General features: G+C 36.3%; 1 protein-coding gene across 1 annotated transcript in view; it reads right to left on the bottom strand.

Annotated features, from left to right (window-relative positions):
• Positions 1 to 10,843, bottom strand: part of LOC112956589 (lipoxygenase homology domain-containing protein 1) — a 124,683-nt gene that overhangs the window by 82,128 nt on the left and 31,712 nt on the right. The window contains exons 12-13 of the mRNA XM_026050096.1: positions 4,154 to 4,308; positions 3,403 to 3,481 (exon numbers count right to left, since the gene is read on the bottom strand). Of these exons, the coding sequence (XP_025905881.1) occupies positions 3,403 to 3,481; positions 4,154 to 4,308 (234 nt within the window). The remainder of the gene's footprint in view (positions 1 to 3,402; positions 3,482 to 4,153; positions 4,309 to 10,843) is intronic.

The raw sequence follows: 10,843 nt of genomic DNA on the forward strand, positions 1-10,843 counted from the left end.
GAGAGCTGTCAGCCCCATGGTCTAGATGTGAAACACATCACCATGAGTCAACAGGAGTRGGAATTGTACAGGATCTGCTATGGTATGGTTCGGGGTGGAACCAAAGTGGGCAAGGGGCAGTATCAAGGTAGCTTGGGCAAGAAGTATGAGGAAATAGAAGAAAAAGGGATTAAAATGAGCAGGTTAGCTGTGAAGAGATTGTTGGTCAGTATGTTTGTGACTCCATACTGCATATATATAGAAACATATTTATATATGTATATATATTTCCCACAGATCTGATCAATCAGAAAGGGACACTGGATGAGGCAGCTAGCTGGAACTGTTTTTGTTTGTGTGAGTGGGGAGTATTAGAATCATAGAATCATAGAATGCTTAAGGTTGGAAGGGACCTCAGAGGTCATCTAGTCCAACTCACGCAGCGCCACCCAGAGCACATGGCACAGGGCTGCATCCAAGCGGGTTTTAAAGATCTCCAAAGAAGGAGACTCCACAACCTCTCTGGGCAGCCTGTTCCAGGGCTTTGTCACTCTCACTGTCAAAAAGTGTTTCCTTAAGTTCCTGTGGAACTTTTAGTGCCTCAGCTTGTGGCCGTTTCCTCTAGTCCTATTCCTGGCCACCACTGAAAAGAGGCCGGCCCCCTCCTCCTCACTGCCTCCCTTGAGGTATTTATAGACACTGATCAGGTCCCCCCCTCAGCCTTCTCTTCTCCAGGCTGGACAGGCCCAGCCTTTGCTCATAGGGCAGATGTTCCAGGTCCCTGATCATCCTCATAGCCCTAACTCTGTTGTCTATGYGACTGACTGTACATAAATATAAACATATATATATATATGTATATGTATACACATATACATGTTATTGTGTATGTTTTATATGTGTCCTTGTRTGTATACCTAATGGGAATACCTGCACAGCGTGACTATGGGTTGATCCTGGTGTAACAAAGCTATGGTAAACTTGCTTCTGGCACCTGCTGTATTTGCCCTCTCCCTAACAGCAGTAATCACAGCCACATCCATCCTGCTCTCTCAGATCATTTCCAATAATCATCTTAGTGACTGTTACAGTTATCCTTCAAAGCCCTTTTCAAATATCTTGTCCTTATTGTGTCTGCACCACTCACAACTTGTAATATTTCTTAAGAGGTATTACTTGAATCACACTATTATTTGTCAGTTCGTTGTAGCAAAGCGGCATGAGGAATCTTTTGGTCAGAGCCACMCGACTGACCTATTTATCTTTGTGTTCTGCCTCTCCAGCTCCACACACTCTGGAAGTCCCTAGAAGGCAGCAATCCCTGTGCCACAGGGAGGGCCTGCCTGAGCAGTGCATAGAGTAAAACGACATTTTCCTGTAAAGACTTTAGCCCCAGGGCACATGGGCATGCTCTGCAATGGCATGCTCTTCTATCACCTGGAATACCTCAGGTGAATACTTTAGCATGAAACAATGCTCAGATGCCCTCTCCTTGTAAGGAGCCTAGTGGTCAGGCCAGTATTCCTCAGCACAAAAAAGGCAAAAAAGGGACAAACTCTTCCTGTGCAAAAGCATAAAAGGAAGGTATCTGCAGAGAAGAACATWGTTTCAGCAGAAAAATTATCCTCATGTAGTAACTTGCATTTGACAAGAGCCAAAAGCCTGTTGTGTTTCCTTTCTTCAGCTATTGTAGCTGTGGGAAAAGATCTACACTTAATGGTCTAGGAATCTTCTAGTGGTCTAGGAATCTTTACATTGCTTTATGGAAGATGCCCAGGTAGTCTGACACGTCAGCACTGCACATGATTCAGGAGCTTATAAGGGTATTTTCCAAACATGCAAAGAAACTTGCAAAAATGTAACCCTGACTCCTGACTGTAAACCTTACAGAGTTTTTCCCTTCCTCTCCTACTCCAAAGGATGGACACATCCCTTGTCATTCCAGGATAGTTTGCAAATCAAGATTAAAGACCTTCTGCTTCTAACTTTCAGGTAACAGATAAACAGAAAGGACTAGAACAGAAGACATTCCCCTCTCTAAAGGAATGTACTTTTCTCCCTTGGATCCCCACATTAAGTCTCTAATTGGTATTCATCCTGGCTCACCAACTATTTTTGGTTCATTATGTCTAGGACCACTTCTAGTCAAGTTTATATGGAGTTAGTTTTAAAGACAGTTGAAGAAAGGCTTGCAAGATTTGTGTTGAACACAAGGAACAATCATGATATCCCTGCCATAAATGTTGTTATACATAGAAACCAACCTGTGTTCCTACTTAAAAAACCCTTCATAAAAATAGATTTTGGAATACACTGTCAAAGGAATTTAGGATAACTGAGCCTGATGGCAGATTTGCTCTGCTGACCATGCAGTATGTCTACATTGCCTGTTAAAGGAGACTTGAGGGAGAGGAAAAAGAGCATGGTGTGGTGTAGTGGGATTAGAGAGAAGGTAAGCTCTATACCATACTGCTTTCTGTGATATATCTTGGCATRCTAGGCCTTGAAACTCTCAGGTGTATGTTAGTCTCTATCACTGCATATTTTAGCAAATTACAAAGCTACAAGACTCAAGTTTTCACCAACTTCATCCTAATGAGGTCACTATTTTTATACACACAAGTGTGCTCTGGGCCTTAAATAGTCAAGATATTTAGGGTTGCTTGAGACTATTTCAGAATAAGGTAGAGTAAAAGTGCATATCTAATCCTCTATGGCCATGAATTGCATTAAAAATCATTTCCTTTGCTTAATCCTTTCACAGCCACTAGTCTGCTATATTAGGAGCATTTACATCTTCACTGCTGTTAAAAGTCATATACATTGGTCTAGAGATGCCTGCTCAGTGGTCTGCAACAAATTCCTCTCATCACAAAATTCTCTTTTTTTATGAAGGTCCTGCAATCTGAATACAACACTGTAGCATCTACACTTAAGTGACACTGATGAAACCAAGTCTTATCCCATTCTCCAAAGCAGCAAAGATATTAATCCTTAGTTACTCAGACTCTGTCTTGTAATACTGAAATGTCTTTTACTGCACTGAATATCTTTCACTCTGTAGTATCCTTATCTTCACTCTTTGTCTAATGGAAGATCATTTTACCTTTGTCAGTACCACAGAGGTACTGAAACACAGAGTTCATGGATTTTCTTGAAATGCAGTCTGCCCAACAAATAGTGCTCTATTAAAAATAAAATTGAAAACAAAGAATGAAATTATATTACTTGACACCAAATTAATGTTCTCTTTGCTGACCATTGCCACTGTATTCCATCACAGTTACTAGTTCTCAGGAAGGCTTCTTATCACTGCAAGACCTTCTGTCACATTTTTTACAAAGGATGCAACAAATATAGTGTATTGTGTTTAAAAATGACTTGACTTGAAAAGAGATTAGTTGCTAGGAATTTAAATCCTACCTGGACCAGTTCCATCATGGCTAATCAGAACTTTCTCCAAGTCTCCCAGTGAGACAGCCTTTATGCAGAAAATATCCATCTGTTGAACCATACAAGGAAAATTATAAAGATCTGGAATATAATTATATTAATTAGAACTACATTAACTATAAATCTATGGAAGAGTTACTCTTTTTCATTATTTCTGCAAAATGAATATTAGTGTTGTTTGTGAGTCCTGGCCTAACAGGATCCATGGAATCCTTCCAAAATGAATACTATCTTTATATTACTGCAAAAAGACAACACTGGATTTTTTTGGTGTGAAAGAATGCTCTGTTGCAAATTGATCTGACCATATCTATACTACATCTTCTAGCCCTATCTATCATCTACCTTGTCTCTCTTATCCAGACTGGAAAACATAATTGTGGTTAAGGATTTAGTGCTTGATTCTCAGAGTCACAATAGTGTGTTCAGGATAGTAAAAATTGTTTTATTGTCCTTTTGTCTATATGTCTAATGCAAATAATCAACAGAACTTGTACTCCAATATCTAATGCTCTCAATAAACAATTCATTTAAAATCAATAGATAAAAAATATTCACAAGATGAATTGTGTAAGTAATTTTGAATACAAAAAGTGACAAAACTGAAAACAGTTGGAATAAATTTGTAAACAAAAAGATATTCATGTTTGTTGAAGATTTTTTTTTTTTGCTAGCCATAATTCATTTTCTCTAACCAGAAATAGTACTGCTTTTACTTCACCTGTCCACGTTGAAATTTTACATTATTATTCTTTGATCTATGGAGCTTCCTCTTGCCAGCATCTCCTCTTGTTCCAAWAAGATTGATGTAAACATTCGAATCTGTTTCAGCACCAAGTTTAGATCCTGTGTATACGTGGACCTCATACACCAACACTAGAAGATAAAAAATGTTGAAATTATCCTTATTGCTTTTACATCTTTCAAAAGCTTTTTTTTCATCAAAATTTGGCCAGGAGAATGCACTGCCTTTCACGTTTGGAAACAGCAACACTATCCATGCTTTTGCCACTTCCAGATTGAAATGTTATAATTCTCTACACACAAATATGAACGCGATAACTTTAAAAAGCAGCATTTATGCTGAGCATAGCAGCCCATCTGCTCAGCAAAACAGGCTATCAAGCAAGTGTTCCCTTGTGCTCCATTTTCTTCCCTTACTCCCTGTTGAGTATTTATGGCTTCAGGACCTAATTTGCAAAATCTCTCCTGGCAAGTTATTGGGAAATCTTCTAACTGTGCTTAGTCATGGTCTCAGACAACAGTTATATTTCACTGGTTCCAAAGAACGGTAGAACACCGTATTTGTGCAAAAATTTGGGGGGGGGGAGAAGGGGATGTGTGACTGTTCTTCATTTTATCTTAAAAATAATTAAAGTAAGTAATAMGCAGTAATAATTAAAATGTGATTTCACATCACGTGATATGATGTGATATCACATCACATATAATGGTGGCCAAGTAGCTGAATGGATTCCCTCAATCTATAAAATGACCACCTGGACACCAGACATGTTTTTGAAGACTTCCACCTCTATCACTAGTAGATGTGTATTTTTTTAATAACATCTTTCAATTAAAATATATTTATGACATTTTATATGTCTATCCTTTCAGTCTACAAAAGAAAACTCACAAAATACATATTTATCTTCAAAGTACTCCAGAATAAAATTCAGGATTACTGAATTAATATAGTTTGAACCACACAAATATCATCATTCAAATTAAGGAGATTTTTGCTGTTTAGATCTTGGTGGGAGTTTTTCCATGCARTGTTTTGATTCTAACCATAGCTGTTCCTTTCTTCTGCTACCTAGTAGATGATAAAAAAGTTTCTTGATCCCTAATGGAGATCACTAACAAGTCTTTGGAGTGAAGAAAGGTCACAGAATCTCTAAGGAACATAATTAAATATAACATTTAAGAGAGAATTAAATTGAAATCAAAAAATTGTAATAAAATATTTGATACCAGACAATAGTCTGCAAATTAAATTAAAATTAATTAAAATACAATTACTGCTAAACTACAAGTAGCTTGTAGAGACTTTCATTTCTTTCTATAGATATTTTTTATCCCAAATCATCTCATAAAGCTCAAACACCTTGTCATCTATCACTAAAGAATTTCTCTATTTCTGATGTCCTATTCCTGATGTTCATTGGAGAAGATATATAAGTCATTAAATATTACCATAATCACTTTAAATGTAGGAAAAACACATATATTTGAAAGTTGGAAGAAAATGTTGATGGATAGACTCTATTCTTTACCAAGTTAAAATACCTTTTTAATTCATAAACAATTGTCCTAAATTGTCAAGGACAGGTCTCTTTATCGTCTGACTTTAAAGAGTAGTGGCACTTCCTATGGATCACCACAGTATTTACTATATCTCCAACCATTTGATGTAGTTCTCACATCCATGAATTAGGATACCATCACTTAATCTGTGAAATATAATTAATTTCAATAATACACATTGCACATATGCTGAAAATATTCAAAGCCTTAGAAAAATTAGCTTCAATGTTTCTAATAGAAAAACTTGTTAAACACATGGTAGATATGGATGGCAAGTGACAAAAAGAAATTAATCATCATAATTATGCCATATATCCAAAKGACCTTTCATGTCATTAGCTTTCAAATACTCATATCGTGTGTGGATTAGCAACAGGAGAATACAAGAAGGAACCCTTTAAAGGAGGAAAAATAATTGGTGAACAGAAAATAAGAAAGSAAACATATGCAATGACATAAAGGCTCATATTAATAACAAATGGAATAAAATATTTCAGGAAATGCTGAAGGTAAGAGGTCGTATTTCCAAAAGGAAACCTAAAGATTGTTCAGCTGTTACTTGCCATTTCCATAAAATGGCTGGACTGCCTGTGGACGAAGCACCACTTCTCAGTAAAAGCAGAGAGATATCAAACACTAAGTCTGCTCCACACTTTTATTCTTAGTTATGCTTCAAATTTTGAGAAAAAAGCAAAACTTCCATGGGAGCCCAAGAACGGACATAGACTGTTTATGAATAGAAGATTGGCATCTGTATTACTTAAATCCACAGATAATTTCCATGATCAAGAYTGCAAAATTTAACTAAACGTAAGTGCAATTTTAAAGTCTAGCTCAGACTTTTTAAGAAATCCTGTAATAAATGATTACAAAAAGGGAATATCAAGAACTTATTTCATTGCTGGAGGGATCAAGCCAAATAGATTCTGTGTAAGACACACCAGAGCAGAGTAAAAGAAAAATATAACACTACAAAAAGATATTAGCAGATATTACATAAATTACATTTGTTTTTGTAATGCTGTGCATCTCTGTGGTAACCAAAGAGATGATAATGGTCTAAATCTTTCTATTGTTACAAGCCTACATAATTCAGTCTGAAGTAGAAAAATATACGTATGTCTATACCTCTCACCATCTGGAGAATGTTAGACCTTATATTTATTTAAGCTGTACAGTGTGTATTATTTAGAAAGGAATTGTCTAAAGAAAAGGACTAACTTGTATTCTTTTTTTTTTNTTTTTTTTTTTTTTGTATGTATTATCACATACACTGTGTCAATTAAATGGTTATACGGTTATACTGGGATAATAAGTGAAATGTTCATTTTTCTTAGCTTGTATGTATGTTACAATACGTTTTAGGAGAAAATGTACAAAAGAAAAAATAACTTAAGCAGATAAATATTCTCCAGACCACTCTGTACATGTGTATTTAGGACATGCCATTATGACGAAATGCTTGGACATTCGTATAAACATCCATTAAACAGATTTTGTTTAAGCCTTTTTCATGCAAATGAAAACATACGCACAGACTAACAGGAGTGTATCCAATTTCATCAAACTTTTTCAAGCAGTTTCTTTAGGTTTCTGAACAACTACAAAAGATACTTACGTTACTGACTCCTGAGCTATGGCTTGCTTAAATTATAAGGACAGCAGGATGCATGACACCCTGAAGGAAACAAGACAAGGTACCCCAATAGTTCAATAAGCACAGGAGAAGCCTGGAAGATGAAGCCAGCTAAATGCACAGCTGAGATAGTGAGACTCATCATAAAGGAAATTTGTCTGGTTCTATATTTGCTGCTTCTTGTTCATGAAAAACAAATTGTGAGTATACAGCAAAACAAAAAGACACTAGAAAATAAGATCAACTTCTGTATCTCTTGTTTTGTTTCCTTTGAGAAACAGACCTGTTTTAAAGACCACACTGCCCACATTTACAATGGCAATGTTTCACTTCAATAAGAAAAAACAATCATAAAACTTTGAGAATTAGATCCCAGTGGTATAATCCTCCAGGCTGCAGTAGTAATTTCATTTTACTACACTCTACTGATTTAGTGACAATATGCTATCTGACAACTGGGGTGACAAAGCAGAGAAGTAGATCCATAGTTTCTTTGAAAAAAAGAAAAGAAAACGTTGGAAAACACATCATAAAATCAAACACTGAGCAGAAGTCACGAAAAACTATTTCAACATTTTGAGAGGGACTTGTTAGACCTAGTCGAGGCTGCTCTATCTAATGTCAGACTCATCAAAGTAATTGAAGAAAGGTCTTGAAAAAGACAATAACTGTAATAAAGGATATAAAAGGATTAATTAACAGAGAATGTCTGGAGAAAGAACTCAGCTACAGCACTCACTAGAAAAGAAAATGACCTTTTGGAAAATAAATGATTGAAATCTTCAAGTTGCTAAAAGGGAAACTTTAGATAAGCTCTATAATCAAACAGAAGACACTGGGACCTGAGTGCGTAGATCAAACAGTTGGAAGAATGGAGGTAAAATATTTTCAGGCAGAGGTGGGAGGATACTAAAAGGCCCTGGGAAATATAAGCATTAAAGTAAGTAATAACTAAGCTAAAATATGTCATAGGTGCCTAATATCAAGTATATTATAGGAGTCATATATAGGAGTCCATAGAAAGGTACTACTGCTGACTCTTAAGATTTTATCTTCTCTGTTTCATGATTTAGAATATTTGATGTTATTCCCAGCTTCTGGTATCTACTGATAGATGTACATGAGCTATTTGAAAAAAAAAAAAAAAGAGAGAGAAAAAGAGTTGTGCTTGTTGGTTAGGAAGAAATCTAAGGGTACCTAATGGTCTAATATGTAAATATATATATWTTTTTTTTCAGATTCATTTTCATGGGAACCTGAGTCAGAGTTTCCAAAACAGAGGGTTTGATATATTCCTGTTCACTGGTCAAAGCAAGAGTTATTTTTGCTCCAATTTGTGTGCACAGAATTTGTCCTTCTGAAGCAGGAACACACAGACTTCAATGACCTATGGCAATTTCCTCTGGAAAATATAAACACTGAGCAGGCATTGCAGGCTGCTGTAGATGGAAGACGAGTTTGAAAGGTTTGGGGAGAAGAATAAAATAATCCTAACAGGATTAAAGAAGAACTTATCACAGAGAATAATAACTTTTTTTTCACAGTATATTTTATTTTTGCTGACTTAGTATAAATTATTGCACTATTGTTAGTTCATTTCAAAGTCTACTGAAGGAATAACACAATTATTATTTTAGAATTTTAGTTAAGAACAGATGAATTAAAGAGAAATATAACTTATTACTCAAAGTATGTTAGATACATTTCTTCTACATTAAAGCTATGTGAGACAAATGACACCAGTGCATCTGATATTAGTTTGAATCAAAAAAAATGAATCTATTGATTGGCCCTCCTTATTTCTTTCAAACTTGTGATTTGGAGAGTCTTTGCAGGAATAAAAAAGATTCTTTTTCAGATGAAAATAAACCAGAAGATACATTCCACAAAAACACGTATTATGATCTAGCCATTGGCAAAAGAGGAGGCTAGAAAAAAATCCAAAGTAACGTCTCCTAAAATGCACATAATGTGGACATTGGATCTAAGGCTCATTAGATTCTTAGCACCAACTGTTTCACTGCATAAATTCACTCCCATCAGACTAGTAAAGCAAACACAGACAAATTGATCAGAGACTACAAATCCTAGAGAAATGATAAGTAGCATTGCCATAGAAGGGATGTCAGAGAGGAAGTTAAGGACCAGAAAGTAASGAAGGAATCAAAAAATGCCTGTAAGATGTCAGAGGTTTCGGGAGTATATGGTGTTTGGATGAAGAAAGGGAAAAGCAGGACAAGGCAAAAGTTACTCTTTCTTCTGAGAGAGAATTACGGTAATATATTGTCGAAGAAAAACAATAAGAAAAAAACAGGGCATCTCGGGTKTAGCTTGTATCTGTTCATTTTGTTTTAAGGTTTCTGCAAATCACTTTTATAATTTAATGCCTCTAGAAGATACCAGATTGAATTGAAAGTACAGCAGACAAATTAATAAGTCATTTTAGTTTGTCATTAAGTAATAAGTAGTGCGTCATTTGTTCTGCTGGAGAAACTGATTTGATGTGGTTTGTCCAGTACTTGTAAGCAATTACRCTTTACAAGAGAAATGCAAATGGATAGTGTTTCATTTGCTTGTTCATGAGAAACTAAATAGGAAACCCTTGGGAGGTCTTGCAGCATTGGTAATGATTTTCTATTTAAATTAGCCTAAAATCAATATTTAATTTGTAGCAATAAGGTTACAATTTCAGAAAATTCCAAAATCCTTCTTAATGTATCTTTTCTTAAAACATTGAGAAATATATTTTAATAAAGATAATGCTCCATCCAAAGCAATGAAAGATACAGTAGTTGAACCATTAAAGAAATAGATAAATAAATGTGCTGTTTTTCAAATATTCCCAGATTTTGATATAACTGACTTGATTTTGCACTGCATTTTACCTTGTTTCATTACCTGCAGCCAAAGAAATGGAGTGTACCCACCAGAATATTAATATTTTTCTACGAATGGTATTTCAAATGCAGATTTGAGGTCTTCATGATGACTTAATTGCTGAGACAACTTAATTGGTTTCTGTGCTATTTTTATACTGCACAGATATGTGATATTTATTTGCCGACGATACCAAACTGGGWGGAGTAGCTGATAGCCCTGAGGGCTGTRCTGCCATCCAGAGGGACCTGGACAGGCTGGRGGACTGGGCGGCGAGAAACCTCATGAGGTTCAACARRGGCAAGTGCAGGGTCCTGCACTTGGGGAGGAATAACCCTGGACACCAGTACAGATTAGGCGTGGACCTGCTGGAGAGCAGCCCCGCAGAGAGGGACCTGGGTGTCATGGTAGACGACAAGTTGACCATGAGGCAGCAGTGTGCCCTGGTGGCCAAGAAGGCCAACAGGATCCTGGGGTGCATTAAGAAAAGCGTCTCCAGCAGGTCGAGGGAAGTGATCATCCCCCTCTACTCAGCCCTGGTGAGGCCACATCTGGAGTACTGCGTCCAGTTCTGGGCTCCCCAGTACAAGA

Source organism: Nothoprocta perdicaria, unplaced genomic scaffold (assembly GCF_003342845.1).
Source record: "Nothoprocta perdicaria isolate Ctin4 unplaced genomic scaffold, notPer1 scaffold_65, whole genome shotgun sequence".
NCBI lineage: Eukaryota > Metazoa > Chordata > Aves > Tinamiformes > Tinamidae > Nothoprocta > Nothoprocta perdicaria.